Below are 27,010 nucleotides of genomic sequence, written 5' to 3'. Positions count from 1 at the left end.
TTGCGTTTAGGTCCGAGAATAAACTCCTCACCACTCCAGGCTGTAATCTGCTTTACTTCAGAGGCGCCTTGTCACCCCGCCCTCTCTAAACGTTGATTGGCTGTGCAGATCTTCTCTAACAGGCGATTGGCTGAGACAGACGCCCATCAGAGCGGTTTTGTCCTCGGCAGAAAAGCATCTGCAGTCTTGCCACTGTCAGCAGTGGTGCAGTATTGTTAGTTACAGTGTAACTGTATAATTTGTTTGCACCTTAGCTACAATGACACATTATCAGAGGCGACCTCAGGATCGAGTCAGGGTGTTACATGTAAGTTGAACTGTGTTTGATAACTTCAGATCTCTAAAAGGCTTAGTCTTCATAGGTCTCATTGCTATGCAGGTTGTTCACTTCTTCTAGTTTTGACTGATATTAATTTTGTTAAATAATAGACTTAATTTTCTTTAGTTTTTTATGAATTGTCAGTTGAATCTGTGTCACAAAAACCAAGGTACCATATATTCAGATCTAAAAAGCTGAATCACAAAAACAGACTTAATACATAACAAGACAGCAGCAATTGAGTTAAATATAACGTTTATATTGAAATCCGGAAGTTATTTAGATGGATTTAGTTCATTATTCTAACTATAAAGTAATAAAACAGCAAAGTACACTGAGTACAACATTGTGTTCCCACATGAACAATTGAAGCTGTGTTATCACCCATTCAACAGAGCCAGTGATGGGGACAACAAGCCAGAGCAGCACCATCATGGAAACTGGAGATGACATCCCAGATCCTGCACAGTTTAGTGACGACACTGCAGCGTGCATTGTTTCTGTGAAAGGCTTAAAGGAGAACTGGCAGAAATGGTCTGATGAGCACCGGGAGTACCAGAAGCACAACCCCTTCAGTCACGACAGCAGGCCCAGTGTGGTGGTCCCTCAGAGGGGGCAGGACGACTATGGGAGGCCCCTGCAGGGGTCCATGACAGAGCAGCGGGGGAAAGATGCTCACACGCACATCAGCAGAGAGGTTGAGGAGCTGTGTGAGGTGATAAGGAACATTGGAGAGCACAAAGATGGGGATAGAAGCGGGAGCGATGAGAAAGTAATCACTGTGGAATTTGGGAAACTGTTTGAGCATTATGTGACAATCTCTAATAAACTGGTGGGGATTCTGCTGCGAGCGAGGAAGCAGCGGCTGGTTGAGTTTAAGGGGGAGATGCTGTGGCAGGGAAAGGATGACCACACAGTTATCACTCTGTTGCAATGATCAGAAACGTAGTGTTTACGCCTTGATTCATTTTATGTGCAGTATTGAGATACTTCATGGCCGCACTCACTGTGGTATTCACATAGCACTGATTGTTCTTTTGTCACATAATAGCACTCTAAACACCTCTACCTATACTTACACAAGTGGCTGATAAGTCACACAGTAGGCATACTAATGCATTTTTCGCCTAATGCTTAAAAACACACAATCTACTAAATCAATCCTGCAAAGTGCAGATACATACAGGAAGTACAGAAAGTCACGACATGGAATGATAGTTAATGACAATTAGCAAATGCTCTCAAGAATTTTGGTCACGTCAGGTGAACTTGAGCTCATCAGCATGTTGATACATGAGGTTCAAAGCAACCAACAGCATCCAAAAAACGGCCAAAACACTTAAAATGAAGTTAATAATAATATAGATAATAATAAAATGTGTATGTTTCAGGGAAATTCAACCTGAAATGGGTTTCCTAGGGCAACTTAGGTACTTCACAAAATAGTACGTTTCCCATATTACTTTTGTAATGTGGGGAAAGTGGAGGAGTGAGCAGCTGAAATGGAGTCTGAGTGGTTAATGCGTCTGAACTGAAGCCAAGGAGAACATGAGGCTGCCTGTGACAGATAATATGGTGCTATAGGATGAACTTGATCTGACTTGGTTTGGGTGCTTTAGAGGATGTATTTGTTACAAGTGTGCTTATAATTTAGTTTGAAACTTTGTATACCTGCACCAGATTGAGACAGACGCACAATGAACTACAAATGCTGCTTTAAAGAAATGAGAACTACACATTAAACTATGCACTGACTGATGCATGCCAAACTGGCACACAGCAAACTAATGAATGTTTTTTAGCATAAGGAAATTGACTTATCAGTTAGCAAGTACAGCTTATGATATTATAATAAAGATGAAACTAACAGTTTCCTGTCAGTCACTGTGTTTCTGTGGATGCTTTGTGAACTGTAAGCACTGACTGGTGTAGTTACACTAATGACTGGGAAAGAGTGTAATCTGATATCTGGGGCACACTAATATTACAAACACACAGAGAAGCAGCAATGAATAATTTATTATAAGATAAATTAATTCTTAAAGTGCATACACTTCCATACAGTACATACAGTATGATTTTCTTTCTTTCTATTCCTTGGTCTACAGCAGTATTGTATCGCATAAAATATCCGCTTCATGCACCAACCATTTCTTTCATATTATATACTTTATCACCTTCCCATGAAATTACATCAGATCAGATATGAGACATATAAACAAATACCCCACTATATTTCACTGCTTGTTGAGCTTATTATGAAAACTTTACATTGTCAGAAGATGACTTAGCTGCTTCCACTGTAAAGGAGATGTGTAACTAGTTAACGCATCAGTGCTTTGACCCACGTGAGCTTGGCCACGAAATGCTGAGAAACTCATGATATTTACAGCTGTCCAATATGTTATGTGTATATATTAATTACACTTTCATTTCATTTTTTGCACAGGGTTTAACTAGATTTACACATGCATAAAATCAGATTTTCAAAGCACTAAAGCAATCTTACATTATATGGGCTGATACCTTCCACATTTTCTTTGTGATTATCAAATGAAATAGTTGAATTACACCATACATTACTTGGTCCATAAAATAAATTCATTTTTATTACAGCAGATCCATGGAGGTTTCATGAACTCATGAACTTCTGCAAAAATACACATGTCTCAAGTAGCAAGAAACAGGATTTGGCTCCATTCAAGCCTCCATTTGGCATCCAGACTGGAAAGAGGTTACTTGTTACAAATTATCACCAGTTTAAAATACTGCCATCAGCTCTGATCAAACAGACAGCAGCTTAGTGTGAGAGTGTGTCATCCAACATGACATCTGCAAGAACGTGGATGTTTCAGTCACATCAAAGATAGGTACTGTGTGAACTGGATCCAGAGCGAGTGATCAGTTGGTCTCTCCTTTAGAGTTGAGAAGTTCAATCAGCTGATCTGCCTGAAAATGTGGACAGAACAGACATTAGGCTGACAGAAATTCTGCTTGACATGAAAAGACCACTTGCATAAACGAAAGCATGTGGCAGCACCACACTTAAGTCCCTAAGAGAATTACTGAACTAAATATAAGAGCATACTCTGGCAGCACACTGTCCTCCAGTCAGTTATGTGTATTATATCAGTTTCTAGACTGTAAATCCCTTATGCAACAGGGCGTATAGCCACTGTTTTTTAATGCAATCCAATACAGCACCACATTTTCACACACTCATAAATACTTTGAAATTTATGCAGAGAAACTGAACACACTCTACTGTATTGTTTGTTTGGTCTTAGGTTACAAATTTCAGAATGAGGAAAAACTCTGAAATGCAAAGAAAACCCAAAACAAAACAGCTGCTCATTCATCAAATACTACATTACTAGGTCAACAGGACTTGCACATTTAAACCACAGTACTTACAAGATCGGCACTTTATCAAGAAAAAGCATGTTCATGTTGTAAGATGAATAGTCGACCTATTTTTCTGACATGTAGCCTGATGGCGCACAAACGTAAAAAATAATGAAGTAGGGGCTTACTGTGATGAACCAATAGGAGTTGAGTCTGTAGAAGAGGCGGGACATGAAGCCCATTTGACTGGCAGGTGCCAGAACATGAAGGTGTAGGTGTGTAACAGAGCAGAATGGGGGCCAGTGGAAACCAAACCTGCAGACAAGGGAAAGGATTTTAGTGCACACAGACTAACTGGTTGAAGACATGATAAGTTTCTACTGTTTACTCAGTTTGAGTACCACTTGCTCAAGTGTTACATCCACCAAGCATCAGATATGTCAAGCTCAATAATCAGTCAGTAACAGTTACACAGCAGTTTATCAGCTTATCAATTTCCAATAGATGAAAGCCTATTGTTCTCTAGGTACAAACATGTTACACTGCAGTAGATATTGTGATGAAGTGTCCTGATAAGCATAATATTTATCAGTACTTGGCTTAGATCTGTGGATTTTTAGCTTATTCCTCTGTCTAGACAGGCATAGTGTTGACTTTTGGTATTGATTGGTATCAAAGGGACAATTCACCTCCAAATAATGCATCAGTCACCATTAACAGAAATCTTAACCTGGCGTTGACCTGGGCTTTATATCAACTGACAGAAGCTGCTTCACTAACAATGTTTGGGTTGCTCCCTTTGTACTAGACACAACTAAGCACTTACAATGTTGAGCCACAGCTAATTAGTGTGAGGAGCTGTCAACTACAAAACTGACCACTGAATGTAGCTCACCTGACATCACTGAGGTCTGTTACATTGTTTTTCTGGAGGATCTCCTTCCCTGTCTCAACCATTCGCGTCACTGGGTGTGACAAGAAAAACAAAAACATATTTATGACTCAAGTTCCAGTCCACAAACATACAGTGTGTACTTCAAACCTTACCCAAAGGCACATGTTCTTTGCTGAGTGATTTACAGTTCCCTACATGTTTGGTTGGCACGACCAGGTAATGGTGAGGAGCTGCAGGTTTGATGTCTCTGAAACATGAGATCTCTTCATCCTGCAGCACATATAAATGTCAGTCAGTGCAAATGGATAAATCAGATTCAGGACTGGAAGGGAAGAAGGGTTCAGACTAAGTGCAACCTATATATTTTTAAACTATATGTTCGTTACATTTTCATTGTTTTAATTTAAAAAAAAAAAGTAAGAAAAATCAGTCTTGTAACTTCAGGCTCTTTTCTTTAAATTGTTTTCCCCCATATTTGTTTTAACATTTTTAAGTTCATTTATTTCTTCATTAATATTAACATTTATTTATTCGTTTACTCCCCTATTTATTCATGTATTTTTTATATTTATTTATTTCTGTTTTTTTTTTTATTTTATTTTTTTTCATGCATTAAACCTCTTTTCAGCTCTTAATAATCTCTCCTACAGCTTTGGTTTCAAAAAATAGAGCCCGTGTGTGATCCGTAAAATATATTTATTGAGTGGTTGGTGGAGGAAGGATTTGACAAATATGAATTACATAACACAGGGCTGAGCTGGCACATGCCTGCACGGCTGGAAACAATATCTGACTTTGAATAACCCCAGGAGATAAATATGGGGCACAGACTGCAATAGTAAACAACAGACCCTCATGAAAATACAAACTAAATACTACCAAATAAAAATGGTAGATAACTTACTGTACAATCAACATACACCAAAGAAAACCAACCATTAAATACAGCTAGATATTCAAAACGCTGGTACTTTTTACAGAGCTAATACCGCTGCAGCTAAACACAACATAAGAAAAAAACAAAAGAAACAGGCTAAAGCTAAGCTAGCTTGGGACTCAATATTTTTAATCGTTACAATATTCTCACACAGTGAAGAAGCTCCGTGCCCATTTCATTGTTCACGATCTTGCAGAAAATACATTTCTTCTCATGTCCTTCGGCTGGCAAACTGCTCGTTTTGGAAACATCAACCTGAGCAGGTTGTGTAGCCTCGACGGTCGCCATTGTTATACATGAACTGTCGAAAATAGGGCCTGCATAATCGATCTCAGAGGTCATCAATCTCACAAGGGGAAACCGAAAGATTGTCGATCTAGAGTGCAGGAGAAGTAAACTGCCACCAGAGAGCGATGCAGTTGAACACATTATACTCGGTAACGTATTTTGGCTGGTTTTATAACTTTTTTTTTATCTACCACAACGACATTTGAACTTTACCAAACTCAAATAGAGACTTTTGGACTTAATAAGCAAACATAGTCGTTCCTGTGACTATCTGGTCCGGTTAAAAAGGGGCAGAGTAAGTAGGCTACCTTAAAGTGAACAGCATTGTCCATAAAAAGTCCACAAAACCACAAAAGCTAGTAGCACGTGCAGTCAGAAAAAGACACTGTTGACCATCCAATCAGGAAGGAGCATCCAGATGGGCTACATGTCCCCCTGTGTCTTTCAGCTGAAAGACTGTCACAGCACTTCTGCATTGGGGAACTTCATTCTTTTGCATGCAAATGACTGCATTTGCTTCCTGTGTCCATGGACAGGGTATGAGACATTTGGGTAGCTTTGGTTAACATTGGTAAAGCCCCTCTCCTACCTGCAAGGCCGCCCACACCACTGTCTGTCACTGTGGTTTTGCATCTTTTTCCATGGTGGCCTACTTTGCAAGTTAACCTCAAAACTCTTAAGTGTTGTTACTTATTGTGTCCTTGTTGGAAAAGAAAATAAACTTCTAAATCCTTTCTAATTTCTTTAAATTGGACTATTCTGATGTCAGACATACATTTAATCTGCTTTATCGGCTTACTCTAATGCAGTCATTTTGTGGCCTACATATATCCACAAAGGTTAGGACATTACTTTTTTTTTTTTTTTTTTAATTTGACTGAGCTCTGTTACCTCAAACAGACGCTCCTGCTTAAAGCCGCAGGTTACAGTGGCTCTGAGAGCTCAAGGCACAAATACAGAAAGCATGTAAGTAAACAAACAAACAAACAAAAAAAACCCACAACAACTCTCACAAAACAAGCAAATCAAGAAAACATCTCTATCAATTTAACAGCATTAAGTAATAAAACATTTGAAACAGAGAAAACAACCAAATACGAGCTGCAAGTAGCACAGATGACAATGGAAACTATTCCCAGGGGATGCTATAAAGTGTGCATAGGGTGGGGACACACTTCTTGTTGCCATGGTTTGTGGTTTATTGTTTTCCATGTCTTATTATTAGCATGCCAGTAAATAATGTGACGAAACAGACTCTTTTTAGTTTGTCCTGGAAACAGTTTTCAATATGGTGTATTCTCATTGCAGCTGGTTTTTGTATTTGTTTGTGTTTCAGAATCACTATCAGATATCAGAAATACTTTATCGATCCCTAGGGGAAATTATGGTTTGTTAGAGTGCATGGCTCTGATGCCAAGCTTAGAGAATTATAGAAAGTAGAGATAAGTACCAACACAAAGTATTTGCTGTATTTACAGCATTTTTTTCTAAATGCTGTGTATGTGTTGTCACATTGAGAACGATTTTTTTTAAATAAGTTTGCTTGTGTTTTGTCTATTTGCATGTGTTTTCTTAATTTTCTGTGTGTTTAGCTCTCTGGGCCACCATACCTGGCCCCCCTTGCTAATTTAGTAACCCATCCATATCTGTATCTAGGCTGGCAGTGGTTTAAGAGTGTACTCTGCCTCTCATTCAGTGCATGCTGTTGTGGATGAATGAAAATGTAATGCAGAGCACCACTTAATCTTTTATTTCCAAATTGCTTTATCTCAATATCTTTATTCAGGTTGTTTGTTGCTGAAGACTGATTGCAGATCAGTGAATGGGGTAATTTCCATGCATGGTTTCCTGTAAGCTTGAAGCACTACAAACCACTGCTTCTGATGAATGGCGAGGCCCTTTAAGGCTGACTGAAGTTCCCAAAGGTACAGCAAACCTATTGTCTAGAGGTCTGCAAGTTCACATTATTATATTTTTTTCGCTTTACTTCTGCTTCTACTCTGTTGTTTCCTCATTCAGTGGTAATATTTAAGTGGAAAATGTATTTTGTGGTTCTGTTTATCTCATTATATGCACGTGTGTTTGTTCTGTCTGTGATTATAGTCACACAAATATGACAGTTGAAATATAGTTTGTTTTTAGTGTGAAAAAACAGCTTCCTCAGGGTAAAAGGTGATGTGTTTCACCAGTAAACCACAGTTTTATTGTGGTTTCACAAAACAACACTGGCAGTGCAGACTCACACATGTAAAGAAATATAAAACAAACAGAAACAACAAGAATGTTTGCTTTGCTTTCCTGTTTAGATTTTATTTTAAAAAATGCATTTATATATTTACATATAGGTGGTAAAGGATGTAAAAGATTTGAAATGCTTCCATAATACTGTCTATGCAAATAGACACCTTGTCTCACCTTACAAATACAGAAGTGACAGTTAACAGTTGAGGTCGCTTCCTCCACAAATCGCACACATCACAGGCCAGACATTATTCATAGTGCAATTCCTTACTTTATTTTTCAACCTGAGTGTTTTGGTCTTCATCTGCAGCAGTAGTTTTTCAAATGGACGACATTCAAATCAGACCTCATATTAGAAAAACGTACAATTAAAATCCAGATAGCCCAGTATGGGTCCTGTCATGTTAAAGTGTTTTTTTTCACCATGAAGTAATTGTTCAACTTCTTTTGTCTCAAAGTTTTACATGACCCTTTCTGCACCAAGTAAGTTTCATAAATCTTAGGGCCATGAAAGCAAACAAAACATGCACTCTTACACACTTACAAACATACACACGCAGATACATACTGTAAACGCACATTTAAAAATGTCACAATCGTTGTTAGACAAAAAAATTAAAAGATTTTCCTTAAATCCTGAATGTGCTTACAGTAGTTACAATCTTTTTATTCAACAGTGTTACTGTGAACTTTGTATTATAATGCTCCCCACAACAAAGGGAGGGCATGGAGGGCCTAAAGCATCAGATGCCAGTTACTGACTGGTCTTAGCTTGGGGCTATTGATGAATAGCCGGTATTTTAAAGCAGCAGGACCCTGAATTACAGGATTCCATCTGGCCACTTGTCTTAAACAGGCACAGATCATACCACCATAAACAGACCGTCCAACCTGAGGACCACCACAACAGGCTTCTGCAACTGTATGTGGGCTAATCTGAGCCAGGTGCACAGGTGATAGCAGCTGATCTACCAGGTTTTGTACAGTAGTGGCGAGAACTACATGGACTCCTTAAAGGTCTGGGAGTTCTGTAACTCCAGACAGGATAGTGGGTTGTATTGTATTTAGCTCAACTTTTCAGATGATCTCTCTTCAGTTCTGCACAGTCCAGACTTCAAGGTCTTGTACAATGAAATCTTCCTGTGTGGAGAGCGACGCATTGCGGAAGGTGGGACACGAGAAGCTTGAGCCACGGTACAGATCAGCATCCAACCACAGCCCAAATCCACCCCTAAGAAAGAACATAAAATAGAAAATGAATGCCAATCTTATAAAAGTTGGTCATGTTTTATGCCTGTAGATAGCAGTAAAAGTGCTGTAATCTCAAATATCTCACAGGTAGCTGTTAATGTAACTATTTTATGGTCCTTCTTTTTATGACTTTATGACATTGGAAGAAGCAACCTCTGCCTTATCCTTGGGTATCTAAATTATACAGGGCGAAATTAATAACTTACCCTCCTCCACCAATCTGCAGAGATTCCAAGTTGCCGCTCACCAAGTAGGAGTTCTCACCGCTCCACATGTATGGCTGGGGAAATGCCAAAAGAAAGACATTAGACACTCATTTAAACCCAATGCACATGTTTCAAAATATCTGAAAATGTTAGATGACAAAAATGTTTCATGATGCTTTTTTAAAGTTATTCATATACTCAATCTATGTTTAGTTCATGAGATAAAAACTTGCTCTTAAATAGTTGCAAACTTCACGTCACATTTGTTTTTAACCACACTATAGGAAACTCCACTCTTACCTGGAACTCAGGGTTGAAGCTGAACAGGAAGGTCTCTCCTGTGCCGTAACAGTATTTACTGACTTTGAATGGATCGGAAGAAAAAGCCCCAAACACCTAAAAAGACCAAGACACAGGGTCATTAAAGGAGGAGCCACAGATTTATTATTAATCAGGGTGTCTATTTGACCACATTTGTCTCCCGAACAGCTTTGGCGAGTGAAGATAAATATACAAACCTTTTTGTCCATGTCTTTGATGACCAGCAGCACAGGGCTGTCCAGACCAGCCATGTTCCTGTACAGAGTCTTCAGGCTGCTCCCATGGATGGCTGTGCTGTAGACTAGTTGCCATGGGTAGCCCTGGGTCCTGGCTGGCATGTGAGCAGCAAGCTGTCGGAAAAGGAGATGTTAATCAAAAGGTGTCGTACTTAAAGGTATAAAAATAATCATCACAAAAACTTTTCTCAATGGCGATAATCACTGCAAAATTGTTCACTTAGATTATAATAAAGCTGCTGTTTTAACTCACTCTCTCCAGGTGGTAGTCATGCAGCAGCTGGCTGTGGTCTCCCAGGACAGGGAGAGCATCAACTTCCTCCTGGTAGTCAGGCTCCTCTGCCTCAGAGTCCTCAGAACTACATAGACTCAGGCGGCGTTTGGAGTCCTTCACTTTGATTATCTGGGGGAAGACGCAAGGTAAAACAAAATTAATATTTCCTCTCCATTACACAGAAACTTGTGGCTGAGTGACTCATTCACAAAAAGCACACACAAAATGTTTAAGGCTAAACATTTCATTGCACCTGCCTACAGTTAACACCATAGGTTTGGATTTTGGGGTGTATGCAGGGGAAACATCCCCCTCATTTAGAATGTATGATTATAGCTGCAACTTCAGTGGTAAAGCTTAAAAGAGAACAAACATTGTTTTGCTCTTTTGTCTGATTTACAAAGTTCAACAGTTTTAAGAACTTTGAAATATAAGAAGAATTTGATTTTTTTATACTAAAAAAAATCTAAAACAATGTCACCTAATGCTCCTGTACTCCTCCAGTACACCTTGATTGGAAGTAGGAATTATTTTCACAATAAAACATCAGAGTAGCAGAGAAATGTTTTGACAGAATTAATGACCTTTACAGCATAAATGAATGCAGAGAAGGCACAAATTGGTGTCTAAAAATTTACCAGAACTCACCAAATTCAGTGTCTAAATTTTTTCTGTTAGAGAACCCAAAGTAAAGCGTATTGTACCCGATAAAAGCCCTATGTCTCCTAACATGATAAGATGCAGCACTGCAGTCCTACCTCAACATACGGCTCCCCACAGTCCCTTGCAAAATAAAACACCTTGATATTTTCTGGCAGCAGCTTCATAGCTCCTGATTTCTCTGTCAAGCTGTGCACTCTGGAGAACCACATGTCTGTTAACCAAAGCAACCAGCATCCGTCACTTTTATTACCCCTGGGTTGCTTTCACTCTGTGTGTCTGACATGCTATTGGTTTAAAAGTTAAGTGGAGGGGTTTCTCATTGGTTTGCTCTGATAGAGAACAGTTTCTTTTCTCTCTAACAGGAAAGTGAAGCACAGCTCTGGGATAATGGGGAGGGAGTAAGAGATAGGATGTCCATATATAGAGACTGGGATTTCCCACCACCTCTGGGATAGCTGCCAAGCACTCTGGTGCATCAGTTACTGTAAATCGGGGATACTTGATGATTTTTGTGAGAGGGTTTACAAAAGTAAAAACAAATGTTTAAACTGCAGAGCTTTCTCGTCTTGCCCTGACGTTAACCTGCAGAGAAAGAGCCACAGAGGGCTTTTGTTTCTCCTGTAATCGTGTGTGTTCATTCAAACCTTACCTCCCAGTTTTTAGCAGTTGAGTTGGAGGAGTTATTGAGGATCTTGTTGATCACAGCCTCCTTGTTCTTCTCCACTACCAGACAGCGGTTCAGATGTTTCTCTCTGATACGGTAGCGGGGCTTGCGGTTCTTCTTGTTTCCCTTATTGTAGATTTCTGGTGACCACTGGACAAAGAAGGTGTAGAGGTGGTCAACCCTGTGGAAGCAAAGGGAGAAAGTGCATTTTTGAATAAAAGATAATCATTGTATATTGTAACTAAAAAGATAATGTGTTTACTTGGGATGCCCAATAATATTGGCACATCATCGGTATCGGTTGATATTCACTACAAAATAAAATATTTGAATTGGCCAACATGGTGGTTTCTACCGATATGACAAACAGATATTTTAGTTGTTTTTTTTTTGTTTGTTTTTTTAATTGACAAAGTTAACATTTGAAAACAGTAACTCCAAGTTAAGTATTTTGAATGAATGAATGAATGAATATGACACAGACTGAAACGCATTGTATTTTATGTCTCCATCTGCTAGTGGGCCATCACAATAAGAGTATGCATAATATGATGTTAATTCCACGACAGAAGAGACTTGATGATCACTAAAATAAGGTGGGGAAAAAAGTGGATAAATAGATATCTGCATTGGCTATCGGCCAAATGATTTGTTATATATCCACATATTGGATATCCACAAAAAAATCCAATATCGTGGATCCCTAGTATTTACTCATGTGCCCTGCTATGACTAAAATGAATAATTTTAACATGAAAAGCAAAATGATTTTTTCATAAAACACCACTATAAAGTTATGATGACACAATATTGTTAGAAAATAAAAGAAAATTGTGCAACCCAAGCATAATCATGATGCATTACATCATCTCAACAGCAGAACAGTTAACACATTTCGGAGTTTACTGAGCATATAAGTGTTGCTGCGTCCTTAAATCATTAATGGCAGTTGGCCCAACCTTTATTTCCATGAGAGAGAAAACAAATTGTTGCAAATGCCACTGGCAAATCCCTATTATCTGTTGAGTCATGCTCGAACATGAATAGTGGGAAAGTGAAGCATACTTTAAATGTTTTAGGCATTAATCATGCTGGGCTGTGGATATCCGAGAACATAAGTGAAAAATTGGAAGCCCTTATTTGGAGTTATTTATGTTGGATTCTGTCCCCTTTTACAGTTTTCCAAAAGAGAGCCACTTCTGGGCTGAAATCCTGGAAATCCATTTTCTATTGACGACAACAGTTACAGTATACAGCAATTTCTCTCCCTTTCCCACACTGTTGCTCTCTCTTCCTTTGTCTCACAGACACACACACACACAAACACACACACACTCATCAGAGTTGTCAACCGCATTGCAACATCTCTTTCTACCATGTAAAATGAAAGTAACTCCTCTTTGCTTCCTTTGCACATATGTAACATTGAATATATGCATCATCAAGAACACTAATCCCTGTGACTTGGACACAGATTTACATCCCATGCATCCTCAATTAAATCTTGAAGGTTGCATTTAAAATCTAATAATGAAATAAAGCTCTCATTTTCTTACTAATATGTAATGAAACAAGCAAACCAAAGTAAAGTCCGATTCAACTCCAGATAGCACCCCCATGATCAGGACCCCGCATGACAAAGTTTGCAGCTTTCTTGAAGATTTGTTTCACTTACTCTCCAACGCTGTAGGCAACTCCCATGGCTGATTGAAGGTGATGGTAGACTGTAAAGAGAAGGAATGGGTAGATGGTTTGGAGGCTCAGTGCTGGAGCAGCATGTCCACTCTGAGCCTCGGCCATGGGCAGCATTTTATACCAGCGGATCAATCGCTGAGATCAGCCCCTTTGACTGCAAACCCTCCCTTTCTCCCTTGATAGCTTAGCATGGCCTGCACGTACTCACATGAGGATTTCACAATGGGGCCTGAAAGCCAGGATTGGTGACATATTAACTTGACCTGCTCAGGGTCCCTGTCCTTAAATCTGGCTGAAGTTCAGAGAATTACTGTGTCAAGGTAGTGGCTCAGTGGCTGAATGAGGTGGTTTGTCAGAAAGATAAAGGCCTGTGTGTCCGTTTTCATTGTGCTTTCCTATCTGTGTTTCTGTTCTTAGTCTTCCTGGATGTTTGGCCTTTCTTCCCATCTCATCAGAAGTGAAAAGTAAACTAATTACATTCCCATTTAAGTCAACTTTGAGCTTGTACTTTACATGGGTATCTCCATTAAATTTCTACTAAATTTCAAGGGGAAATACTGCACTTTTTAACCGTGCTTCATTCATCTTACATGATAAGCATAAAGGATACAATGCATTGCTATACAGTACATAGAAGTCATGGATTATTTAAAGAAGTTAAAATTAGCTTCTCCTCAAGAAGAACATTAAAATGCTGCTGACGTGTAAATGCATCAGTAAAAATATTCAAATATCATATTATGACAGCAATGCCTTTGAGGATAATGAGTACTTTTATGTTTAACTACATGTGTTAATAATGAGATTCTAGGCTACTGCCAAGACACAAAATGGCAGACTCTGTGTAAAAGGACCCTCTCCGTATGTAAACAGCATTCTAAAGTAAGAAAAACACAACAAGTTTCAGGTCATTATGAACAAATCAAAACATAGTTGTGAATATTATATACAATTTCTGACAATAGGTGCCCCTAAATCCTACACGCTGACCTTTAAAGCAATAGTCTGCATATTAAATTATGACCTTTAAAGGTGCTGGTGGGTGCAGAGCCAGGCCAGATGATTTCTGCTGTTTCCAGGCTTTAGCTTACGCTAACTGGCTGTTGGTTATACCTTCATATTTAAAGTACAGAGAGGAGAGGAATATTAATTGCCTCTTGCAATTCTTTGCAAGAAAGTGAATATGCATGTTTCTTAAAAATGTCAAACAGTTCCTGTAGGTATGAATATTATTGTAATTGAATACTTTACACTTCTTACACCACTACATCCCATCACACTGATCTCTCTCTTTCTCCCTCACTTTTGCTCTTTTTTCTTTCTCTTGCAGCCTGTTTTTGGTTACTCTGCCTGTCTCTGGTTTTCTTTGAACAACACGAAAGAGGAAGTGAGTAACGGTTTTCTTGGCCAGTCTTTAGTTTTCTGAGGAAGGAAACGTGCATAAAAGAATAGTTGTGGTTTGTAGTAAACACATACTCAGAGCGTGCTGTCGTTCCATTTGAAATTTTTGGGATTATGCAACATCAAGAATTTATGATGGATGATGAATAGTTTGATGGGTGTGTGCTGGCTCAATTCAGTACTTCAGTAGTGCGCTCATGGTGTCTGTGTGTGTGTGTGTGTGTGTGTGTGTGTGTGTGTGTGTGTCTGTGTGTGTGTTTAGTTTGTCAGCCTTTTCCGCATAATCTTCCTGCAGCTATCATTTGAGTCTTTTATCTTAACAGTCTCCATTCTATCAGGATTATTCAAAGGTTTAAGCCTTCACATCAAGATTTAATCAAAGCAGCAAACTTTTGCCATGTTGACCATTCATAAACGATCAGTGTTCAATACAAGCCATTCAAACTTGATCAAGTTCGAGTCAATGATCATTATCAATGATCAAACAAAATCACAGAGTTGTCTGTCTCCTTTATCTGTGGTCATTAGGATTAACTGGGTCAACACAAATAAACTCAATGAGCTGCATCATCTGAACATGCTGAGTTGTTGAAGAAGTAATCTTGTTTGTGAGAGCTGCTTTGTGGGCGTTATTTCAAAATATCTTAACTTTTTGACTAGGTCTTTCTACAGTCTTCTATGCTCTATTGATTTAGGATATATACAGTAAAAGGACAAACACAATATATTATTTAGAGTTGCATACATTACAATGACAGGACTGTATTTTGCAAAATTACAAAACGATAGTGGCTCCAATGCTCAAACGCAGGTTTGTTCATGTTCAGATATCAGGTCAGGAGATAGAGAAACTCTGAGGTCAACTATCAGTCACGATGCTCTTACACAAGAGAAATAGATGGAGGAGATCAATTTGAGACAGTGTTCGTTCTGACACACAGACGAGATCGATTAGTGAACACACAGGCACAGAGATATACACACTTAGACACACAGACTGATATTGAAATGCATACACCAGCAGACATGCATGTGCCCACACTCATATGTTCGCCTGATGCGTGTATATGTATTATGCTACACATGTGCACACACATATGCGAAACTCCATTCTGTTAATTATTAATCCAATCAAGTCTGTGCAGAAAAATCACAGCTGAGATTTTATTTATTCATCATGTCATTTAAAATTATGATGCAAGCTTTGACTTTTTAAAATAAAATGTTAATAGTGGTGAATGACATCAACATGCATGGGTGAGTGAAATGCTAACACAAGAAGGTTTTAGTACTGAGAGACAGTTGTTCTATCGTTAAATCAGCCCACTATTTCTAACGACAGCCAAAGTCTCTGCTTTTGGTTCCCAGAATGGATGTTCAAAATTGCTGTACCTGCATGGTTTGCAGTATTTCCTGTCATCAAAGCAAGGAAGATAATGTTTTGCCACCAAAACCTTCAACTTAATCTGAAGAGGATTATGTTATGTTATGAGCCAGTGAGCCTACTGTCTACGCAGCACAACATAAATAATTGACACTTTACTTCGCATGGCCTTTCTGAGAAATTTTATGTAATGAAGACATGAATGTAGTTCAATACACCTGTGAGCACCATTGTTGGTCACTGGCTGATTATGTGGCTCATTTACTGTCAGGGAACATAGCTAAGATAGCTAACATTAGTGATGGTGGATTGATTTGTACTTGCAAATCAACCCATTTTCACCAAAACAGATTTTGATCCATGCAATTACTGACACTTTTTTTTATCAAACTATTATTGATTTCCATAATTACAGTTCACTGCAAGATTATGTACAAAATGATGTTTTCCATCAACTACTGAAACATGAACAAGTCCTAAGCAGCTAGTGCACAGAATGTATGCTGGCTAGTTAGCATTCTGACAAAAATTTGGCATAACATTGCAAGGAGATAACTGTTCATAAACTGAACATAAAAGATCACAGTCGGCAGTGATGTAGACTAAGTAATACCCATAGGCTATAAATCCTAGTTTTCCACGTATGGTAAAATTCAATGGAGAGACATCAGCCTGCAGTGTTTAATATGATTTGCTTAGAGGCCAGCTTTACTTAGTGGCTAGAAGTGGAATTATACCATCTGAGTACCTCACATGATACCAAAAATGACCTTTTTTTCCACAAATACAAAGTGTTAAAGAAAGGTCTATAATTTAGTGGACACTTTTTTTTGAGCATCACAGCCCCTACGAAATGACTCATTCTACCATTAGAATTTAAGCCATTTGGTCTGATAACATTTCAAAAGTCTTGAAGAGCTGCATGATGAAAATTTTTTATCCCAATTTAAGTTGACAGAGGGCTAAATCAGAAGTTAGCCGCTTGGCCACACTTGGATAAACTTGGCTACCATAAGCCTTGCATGCACTTGCTCTATGAGCTGCACAATGTGGAAAATCCTGGCAATTTCATACCACAGATATAGAGAGACATGTATAGCTGCAGACACATTCTATTTGTGGCGTATATGACATACCCCGACAAAAAACGCCAACCACTAGTATAATACACACCCTCCAATGCAACTGTTATCAAAACCCTGCAACAACAAGGTGTTATAGTGAACAAATACGAGGCCAAATGTAGCAATAATCTACTTTCTAATTCACCTTATAAGTAACAAGATGTAACCCTCCCATTACTCTTATTCTAACCTCACTGACATCTTTTTCAATGTAATACTTTAAAGCTTCATGGCTATATAGAGCATTTCAATAATATGTGTTGAATAGGTCTATAATATGGAAGAGATGCCCTGTTGTTTTTATTTGTTGTGTTGTTTGATTATTTATTTCAGGAATGCTGTATGGCACAAAATGAATTTATGAAAGGACTAATAAATATATATCTATAGCTAGCAGGGCTTCAGCTTCTGGGCCAAGAGGCGAAGGGGGCTGATGGTGAAGTGACATGCAGGTATGGTGGGTGAGCCTTGTAGCCAGTGGTTGGGTTACGTATCTGTTTCAGCTGCAGTTATATCTAATTGAGCTTTATTGGCTTCATGCACCATCGTGAAACTTATGATCGGGGGCACACCTCGAACACTTTGTTCAGGTCTCTTTATACTTCGATGGTAGCTTCCCACAGTAGTCCAGAGATGGCTTCTGCTGAGGTATGGCAACGCCACATAGACAAAGCAATGAAACCAAACACAGAACTGCTATAAAGGTAGTAGTGCCAGTATTTAGTATTCAGTATTTATTTTTATTTATTGTTCTTCCTTCCACTGTAAACCCCTGAGTCCATTAAGGAGTTTTTGTATGTGCACAGACCATCAGATATTTTTTTGGTCTTGTCCCAGAGGTCCATGTCTTAGGGAAATTATGAGTGTATACAAAACACGCACACACACATACACTTAACACGCCTTCGTCATTTTCTTGGCAGTAGGTTGTGGCATCAGTTGCTGCAGAACCACTGTTGCTTCACCTCTCCTCCAATTCCTGTAAATCCTCTCTGCCCCTGCATGCTTCCAACCAGACATGAGAAAAAACTATGAGCCTGCATGCTCTTTTCTCTGGGCTTAGTACACAAACACACACACACGCACACACAAACACACACACACAGGGACACAAACACAGTAATGAGGCGTGCAGGCTCATACACAAACTAGCATCACTCTGCAGGCTGATAAATAAGGTCTTATTTAACCCTGCAAGAGTTTTGTAAATGTAAATTCATCTGATGATATTTCGAGTTGTAGATGCAAGCCGGGCCACTCAGTAGCGTAGAGTTGTGAGTAAGTGTGCCAATGCCACATTCTAATACAGTTGTGCATGAGTAAGCTAAAAAAGTATGTTGATTTTTCAGAAATCTATAGCAAGGGTGACTATCACTGGTGGATAATTTCAAGGATTGATGCCATTGTTTTGTTTGACAGCAATTTAAGATGCCCCAGGGTCCATGGATGCTTGTTACCTAACCCACAAAAATTAAACATAAAATCGTGGTCATTTTGTTTTGAACATCATCGAGGGTATGCAAGATAACCATTGACATTTTACCTGCTTTGCAATGCAATCCATCAAGCTGATACTTGTTTGCTTCTCATAATTGTAGAGAATGACTCAACAGCCAAATCATGTAATACCAAAGAAAGAGAATGGAACCGGTTTACCCTCAAACCTATTTTCTTCTAAAAATGTATTTTACCAGCATGTAGCTGCTGTGGAAACTTTCATTGTGCTTATTGTAGTACTTTTGAAATAAATATATATATCAAAAATATATTCATTGTTTTCTTCAAATTAAGAGTAGATGACATGTTTACCATCTGTGTGGTTTGGTTAAAAAGCTAAAGCCATTCAGCGATGCAGCAAAAGCATGAAAACAGGAGAGCTTTCATATAATTGTAAGTATTTCATATGTATGCTTGCACTGGCAATTGATAAAATTCATTAAATGAATTAACAACAGCCTCTTAACCGGCCAATAGGTGTAGCAGGCCCCTTCTAATCCATATGTATGAGGCTGATAACCACTTACAATAGCCATTTAATTGAGTGATAACATTCAAAGTGGGTGTTTAATGCACTTAGAAGTGCCCTGTTTTGGCCATTTATAGCACCATGTAGCACATTTTCACAAGTAGGTCCCTGGCTTGTTGGTATCATTTCGTGTGAGCATGTGGACGATGTATTACACATTAATACTGTCAGTTTCAGTTTCTTTTGCTGATTGATGCTTAGCGAGGATGCAATGAGCCCTCAAAGGCAATGATGATGACTGCTGGCAAGTAAACATGGATGCTAACAAATGCAATTAATTTAAAAAAAAAAAAAAAAAAGTCTAATAATCAGCTCTTTAGATATTGAATGAGGAAGAAAAAGCATTCAAGACATTTTTCTATTTTTTTGGCCTTTGCCTTTATTGGGACAGGACAGGTTAAGTGTGAAAGGGGGAGAGAGTGGGGAAGACATGTAGCAAAGGGCCAAGGCCAGACTCGAACCCATGACCGCTGCTCCGAGGACATAGCCTGTGCACATGGGGTGCCTGCTCTACCAGCTGAGCCACTGGGCGCTCGATAAGCTCTGCATTTTAGTGAGAAACTGTGACTGTGCCATAACTTTTCTTTGACCACAAGTAAACTTTAAAGGATGAATTCTCACACTGAAAACACCTGAAACAGAGAATCGTCTTCTGCTGTTAACCTGTTGGCTGTGCCACTTCAATTGCAGTGATGAGAAAAATCAAACTTTGTCAATTTAAGATTTTATCGTACAGTTGTTATGATGAGATATTTTTCAGTAAAACACGATACCATATGAGCTTAGTTAGACCTGTATACGATCATTACACATTATTCAAAACTCGGTGCCTGGAATCATATTTAATCATGCAAGTGTCCTACTTTACTGTAAACTTTATGTGTTTCTGGAGTCTGCATGAAGATAAAATTAAGCAGCCCAGAGATCATTTGACATTGTGACATGACCACACGCTGAACCCTGCGGGGGCATTGATTTCCAACCATCCAAAAGTCCATTAGGGGTTATTGCTAAATTCAGTAAGTGTAAACATGTGTGTAGGGTCAGGATGTGTGCGTGCATGTGTGTGTGTGTGCGCGCGCGTGCGTGTGTGCGTGTGTGTGTGTGTGTGTGTGTGTGTTTTGCAGGGGCATGCCTGCTTAGATTGTATCTGTTTATGAGGGTGTATTTATAAGCAAGTTATCCTCATCTGTTTATGTGTGGGTGCACGTTGAATGCAAGTGAAGTGCATACGTGTCTAAATGATAATAAAACTGGACAACATTCATCCATCAATATACAGTACAGAGCATGGTCAGAGCAGAGTTCACACAAAGGTTACAGGTGAAGATGTATCAGCTTGCTTGATCAGTCTTACATGTGAATAGTGTTATACAAACCTGTAATCTTACCTACAGTTTAGAAAAACAAAATCATGTCTGTTCGACATCTAAAACACTACATTAAGTTTAAGTCAGTCTCTTCCCTCAAAATATTGTTCATCATTTTTGGGATTTAGTGTTTCAGTTATGTTTGGTGGCCCTTGCTTTCAAAGACATCATTGTGCATTTAGCTAGCTTTACTTTTTCCAGTGAAAAAGTAATATTTAACTTATTTCACTTGTAGATATAAAGTATGTACTTACATTATTTATTTCACTCCCTTTAGTTTAGTACCTTTTGCCGTGTGTGTTTGTGCATAGACATTTTGCCCACAGCGACTTGTTGGGAAGTCTTAATGCTCAAAACCAGGTTAATGCAATTAAGCTTTTGTTCTTTTTTCGTCTGCATGCTGAGAAGCCAAATCTCCCAGATCACAAAAACTGGTTTGGACCGGATAGGGCACTGCTTTTGTGCTCTGTGTTTTTGCATGTGTGTGAATCTGTGTGTGTTTCTGTGTGTGTGTTTCTGTCACAGGCTACTTTTTAAGACAAGAAATTACACTGGCAATACAAAGTGTCAGCATACATTACATGTTATACCTGAGGACTGTAAACCTATATGACTATTTATGGCATCAGTATTCTCTCTCACATTATGTCTTCTCTTTTCCTTCTCCCTCTCCCCCTGAGGTTAACTGCTTACCCAGCACTTTATTCCCACAGACATTTAACTTTAAATGCCATTTAGTTACACTCTGATGCAACCTCTGCAGCAGCAGGTAGTAAAGACCAGAGTTAGGCCTGATGACGGTGTAATAGCTCTGACCCTTGCTGTGTCAGTTAGGGTTAATCAGTGATGCTTTTGAGAGAGTCTGTTTCCAGTGACCCATTTAAAAAAAAATGCATTATGAGACTCAGAGGTTAAGAAAGACCACAAGTGAGCGCTCATTTTTAAAAAGAAGCCAAGATGGAACTTCCTCTGCAGCTGGGGCCTTGATTCAAGGGAAATTTGAGTGGGTACGAGATAAAAGGAGGGTTTAACCAAGAAAACATGCGTAATGTCTACTGCATTAGCTGTAACTTCCATTGTAGAATAAAATTAGAACTTGTTATCATCTTTACAAACTTTAAAAAGGTCAAACAACAATGTTGATTTTTCAGATCAATTTCAGGAGTGTCTATGGTTTTCATGTTTCACATTTTATCAGAACTGTGTGCATGGGACTCACACTGGCCTGATCTTGATCTGGACTTGGTCTCAGCCCCTCAAAGTCTTGATCTTGTCTCGCTCTTGCAGTTGCAAAACTAGATTCTGGTGGCCCCATGCAAAGAAGCTCATCGAGGTCCTGGTGGTTGCACTGACGGTTATTCCTGACTGTGTGGATGACAGTCACAGGTGGCTAGCTGACTGCCATAGCTAATGGTACCAAGCTGTATTTTGTTAGCTAGAAGGGGTCTCACTATGGGATTTCTGGAAAATAACATTTTATTTTAGCGCCCTCATGGGATGTTTAAAGTTCTAAGCTGTTATTGCAAAATGTGCAATTCTAAGGAGCCTCTTTTCCAAATTCTTTTTTGACTTAAGGCATTGCAACATTACTGCCTCACAGAGACACTTAGGGTTTGGTCTTGTACAGTTTGTCCACCGCATCGTTTGGTGGAAGTGAGTGGCTTATGTGCATAATGCAAGTACACAAGTTATGGTCGTGGATTCAATGCACTTTTCATTTCAGTCTTAATCTTTAAATTTATAGAGTCTTATCTGTCTCCAGGAGCAGTAACAGTGTTAGATAAGATCAATAGTACCCACCATGACAGTCGTCATCATTTTGACTATATGACGAATGCCTGTAAAGTCTAGATGTAAAAAAAAAAGTATGTCAAAATTCTGGTGGCCTGCCAAACCACCCTTACTCTCAGCACACTGAACAACAGTCACCTCTGCACTTTAGACCAGACTCTGCTTTACACAGAACCAGCCAAGTCAGGGTTATGCTCAACATTTCGCTGTAGCTGTGCAGTCTTTTGTGAACTGCCATAAAATTAGATGTTTTTTTCTTTGAACAAATGGTCCAGTGGTAAAGTGTTGCATCAGTTTACATTGTTATATAAAAAATCTTATATGTAATCATACTGTAAATATATAACTTTTTCGCAAAAAATAATGAAGTCAACTTTGTCTTAAATAATGCACTCAGTGTATCAGAGGTACAACAATCAGTGCAATTATTAGCACGGAAAGAAGGTGGATTATTTTCCCTTTTGGCAGGAGTCTTGTGGGTGTGTGTTCCTGGTAATTTGTTTGGAAAAAGAGTAGGAGGGAATGAAATGTGTCAATCTTCTTGAATGCACAGGTTTGAATGATACTTTAACCCTGACTCATAGTTAATGAAACTCTGTAAATGAATCATCCCCTGCACTGCAGGTGTGTGTGTAGATTATTGTTAGTAATTGGTTAGGTAAAAAGACCCACACCATCTACTGTACCAAAAATAGTTTAAATGTGTAAAATCTCATTTATTTATCCAGTCTGACACGTGAAAATATGTCCCTGTCAAATTTCATGCACCCAAATTTGATATCACATGTGAGGTTAAAAGTCAGTGTTCTCAATGTCCTGCCAGCTCTGCCTGCCTCACAAGAGCAACACTGACCTGTTTCTGCTCTACACACACACAGACGATACTTTACTTAGCACACGTTGCATGGCACATATTCAGCTTTAATGCTCAGTTAAACTCATAAATGTTTATGGGAGGTATAGAATGCAGCTTGTCGGTATAGTCACATCATTGCTGATCTTTCCAGAAGTCTTGTTGCATTGCAAAGTTCAGCCTTGGCTATCCCTGCTCGAGTGTCAGCTTTATCTTTTCAGGAAAATGTAGTTAATACAATAAATACAACCACAGCACGGTTTGCAAATATATCTAATACAGGTTGCGATACTTACAGAAGATCAACAAATCTATTTCAGTAGAATTGACGATTCCAACATCAGTTGCAGCAAGTTGCAAGAGTTTTGCAAGAGCGCAGATGCTTCTACATGCAGAATGTAGCATTGATAGACTTAAACTGTTTTGTTAATATTCACCTAAACTCAACTGAGATTGAATTGATTAGCCGACGTGGCGCTCTGTGCTTTCAAGCATATGAAAACATAGAATATTTCTGTCTTTCTTTGAGCGAGTATTCTTACTTTTGATATTAATAGAACATAAGAAATTAACGCCAGCTTAATTTCAATTCAATGTAATGTTTAGGGGGAACTCCAGCAATTTTACAAACTCAGGTTGTGGGTTTTTATCCGTGTGTGAAAACAGTCATGACATCCTGTGTGGCTTAAGGGAAGTTCTGTTAGGTTTAAGAAGTGAAGTCACTTACTATAAGTCATATCATATCATGCTTAGAGACAACAAATTTATAACTGAAATTCAGTTTTACAAACTTGGGGTATGGAGTTTGAGACACATGATCATTTACCACAGGGGGAGCGTCTTTTTAAAGATGCTTTTACTTGCATTTCTCCTCATTTAGTGTTTTTCTGTTCAGAAGTTTTAAATACATTTTTTTTTTAACATTTTTATTGTCTTTAAAGATATAGAATAGAAACAAGTATATTATTTGTAACAGTTGATCTTTTGTACAAAAATATCACCCACAGCTATCTCAGCTAAAACTGTGTATGCTCCCAGTCTGAAGTAAGCGTGAGATGCGTACACTGTCACCGCATGTTCTCCAATATATATTTATTTTTTGGAAGATGCATATGCATGTTTTTTGTGCATACACACCATTTATACATCGGGCCCTAGGGCATGAAGAGTGAAAACTTCTCATTAATTCACGATGATGTAAGCAGTGCAGAGGTGTGCATACAATGACTGCACACACACACACACACACACCGACTCCCTAAGATTAAAGCAACTTTGCAGTAGAAGAGAGGTGCTGTTTCATAACTGAGCTAGACAATCAGGGTCTATTAACAGCTTTTATAATGTCATTACTTTCTGCCAGCTGACAGCACTGCGCTTAGGTCAATTGAATCATTGTATTGTGCTTAGTAAACAAAATAAAGTGACTATAAAATGCACAAGAAAAAATGTTTCAAAGCAAGTGGGTAGCTTTTATTAAAATAACTTATAAGTATAACAATGACAACTAAAAATGCCTGCTGTAAAGAAAGCCTATTATTTAAGTTTAATTTAGTGACACTGAAACACAAGATTCCATTTCAACCTATTAAAGCATGACTGAAAATTAACAAAATGAAGGATGAACTAAATTAGATTGAGGAAGAGAAAATGACTCCATACTTCATAAATATGGGAAAAAGAAACACAATTTAAGCCCAATTTTGGATCAACCAGAGAGCCAGTCATTACAAGTCCATGTTCACTTTGTTCAAAACCATCAAACACCCAAAGTTTCTAATGATACTGTAAATTGCACTGGTGATTTATAAGTATATGCAACCCAGAGGGCATGAAGGGATATTCAATATGATGGTTGATGTTGCGATTAGAAACATAGCAACTAAAATTGTTAAAATTGTTACGCTGTAACTAAAAGTAGATTTTGAATTTATATTATATTTCTATAATGCTATACTGCTATACAACTACTATAGGGTACAGTAGTACACACACGCACACACACATACACAGAAATTCCCTTGTCTCAAGTGGCACCTCGCTTTTCTCTGACATCTCAATGCCTGCTAAGATTTAATACCCACAGACAGAAAAGCAGTGAAAATCACTCATTTGATCATAAACGCATCCACCCTGCTTCACCTGCTGTGGCCGTTTCAGACTTCAAAGATGATGTAAAAACCATCAACCCCCAGAGAGCCAAAACCGATGTATTAAAATGCATTGCTACTGTACCTGAAATGAAGTGCAGTTTCTGTGACTGTAACTAACAATATTATTGTTGATTATGATTAAGGTGTTTAAAAAGGGTTAAAGTTTAGAGTCGGCATTTGAATATAGTCAAATACAACATATAAACAAATACAGACGGTGTGACATACTACAGTGTAAAACTGCTCTCTACTGTTGCATACACTCTTTACAGCATGGCTCATTAATAAAGTAACAGCAGTGAGCAGGTCAGCTAATCTTCAGTAGCTCAATGAGGCCATCTACTGGAGCATAGTGGCTTGACTAGAATCAGTGAGTGAAGTACAAACTGACGGCAAAACTTACAAAAGTAAAAGAGAAACCCTGATAAGTGACTGTGGCATTATGGAGAATACCATTATTAAATGAAGAAGTTTGTATAGTTTTATTGTACATTTTTCGTTAGAAGTATTTTTGGAGGTTTGGATTATTTTTTTATTCACTTTCAATTCATTTTTTTGTTAGATTCTTTTATTTTGTAAAGTTATGTTGAAAAAGCATGATCTCATAGAAACCTGCATTGAATTTTAAAATGACTTTTGTTAAACGACTGAGTAGACAACAACTACTTAAGTGATTGCCAGGTTCAGAGAGACTGAGCAAAGACATGGATCTGAAATTAACTTTTATGTAACTTAAATTGCATCTTTACTCCACTGTGTAAATCTGACAGCTATAACAAATTAAATGTCCAGTGTGCAGAATCTAGGAAGATATATTGGCAGAAATGGAAAATAATATTCATATATATGTTTTTATTAGTGTATAATCACCTGAATCTAAGAATTGATGTGTTTTTGTAGCTAAGAATGAGCTCTTTATATCTGCATAGGGAGCCGGCCCTGGTTTATGAAGCAAGCCATGTTTCTACAGCAGCCCAGAATGGACAAATCAAACACTGGCTCTATTACATTATAATGGCTGCTGCAGGTTCTCCACATGTTTGGAAAGGGTCAGTAGAGGGATATTCAGTTGATTGCAATCTGCAACCTCAACACTAGATGGCAGTAATTCCTACACATTGCTCCTTTGAAAGTTCTGCACACTCACAAGTGTTTTCAGTCACACTGACTGATTAGACTAGTCAGAAGCACGTTCAATCTCAAAATGGCATGCATCATTTTGCTATGGTTCAATGTTTCCTTTAAATGGTGTGGAACAGTGTGCAATGGGTTTGGAGGTATGTTTTCTTTTGTTCAAATGGACAAAACAAGCTTTACCCATTTAGGGGCGACATGTATATAATTAAACATTTAGCAGATCTTCACTTATTGAACTTCAGATTTTTGAATTTTTGGCTTTGCTTTGGCAGTGCATCTATTTCCCATACTAATAAAGCCCCTTTGAAAGAAACTGAAAAACCCTGCCATACCTTAGTATGCTTGCATAACACAAGGGGGAGTTCAACATGCTACCTTTTTTTTTTTTAAAAAAAAATGCTATTTGCTATGATTTGACGGGGCTGAACGCATTCCT

The 27,010-nt window shown here is 38.4% G+C and overlaps 3 protein-coding genes across 4 annotated transcripts; 1 reads left to right on the top strand and 2 right to left on the bottom strand.

Moving 5' to 3' along the window:
• Positions 1-194: 194 nt before the first annotated feature.
• On the top strand, positions 195-1,522 carry si:dkey-29b11.3 (actin-binding Rho-activating protein-like). Its single transcript, XM_042489146.1, has 2 exons — positions 195-307; positions 715-1,522. Exon 2 carries the CDS (start codon positions 723-725, stop codon positions 1,254-1,256), a length of 534 nt encoding a protein of 177 aa, XP_042345080.1. The 5' UTR covers positions 195-307; positions 715-722; the 3' UTR covers positions 1,257-1,522.
• Positions 1,523-2,356: 834 nt separating this feature from the next.
• hint3 (histidine triad nucleotide binding protein 3) lies at positions 2,357-5,795 on the bottom strand. Its single transcript, XM_042489147.1, has 5 exons — positions 5,647-5,795; positions 4,712-4,829; positions 4,560-4,629; positions 3,853-3,979; positions 2,357-3,268 (listed from the first exon to the last, which is right to left on the bottom strand). The coding sequence occupies exons 1-5, from the start codon at positions 5,782-5,784 to the stop codon at positions 3,221-3,223; spliced, it is 501 nt and encodes a 166-aa protein (XP_042345081.1). The 5' UTR covers positions 5,785-5,795; the 3' UTR covers positions 2,357-3,220.
• A 2,273-nt stretch (positions 5,796-8,068) lies between these two features.
• On the bottom strand, positions 8,069-13,415 carry LOC121945734 (nuclear receptor coactivator 7). Of its 2 annotated transcripts, XM_042490042.1 has the most exons (7): positions 13,316-13,415; positions 11,626-11,821; positions 10,293-10,442; positions 10,001-10,153; positions 9,783-9,878; positions 9,483-9,556; positions 8,069-9,256 (listed from the first exon to the last, which is right to left on the bottom strand). In XM_042490042.1, the coding sequence occupies exons 1-7, from the start codon at positions 13,339-13,341 to the stop codon at positions 9,118-9,120; spliced, it is 834 nt and encodes a 277-aa protein (XP_042345976.1). In that variant the 5' UTR covers positions 13,342-13,415; the 3' UTR covers positions 8,069-9,117. The 2 variants fall into 2 exon arrangements, with proteins under 2 accessions (XP_042345976.1, XP_042345977.1); XM_042490043.1 differs by lacking the exons at positions 11,626-11,821; positions 13,316-13,415 and adding an exon at positions 11,072-11,177.
• Between the last annotated feature and the right edge of the window lie 13,595 nt (positions 13,416-27,010).

This window comes from Plectropomus leopardus, chromosome 7 (assembly GCF_008729295.1).
Source record: "Plectropomus leopardus isolate mb chromosome 7, YSFRI_Pleo_2.0, whole genome shotgun sequence".
NCBI classification, from domain to species: domain Eukaryota; kingdom Metazoa; phylum Chordata; class Actinopteri; order Perciformes; family Serranidae; genus Plectropomus; species Plectropomus leopardus.
The sequence above is the reverse complement of the archived record's forward strand: the minus strand, read 5'-3'. Positions and strand labels throughout refer to the sequence as shown.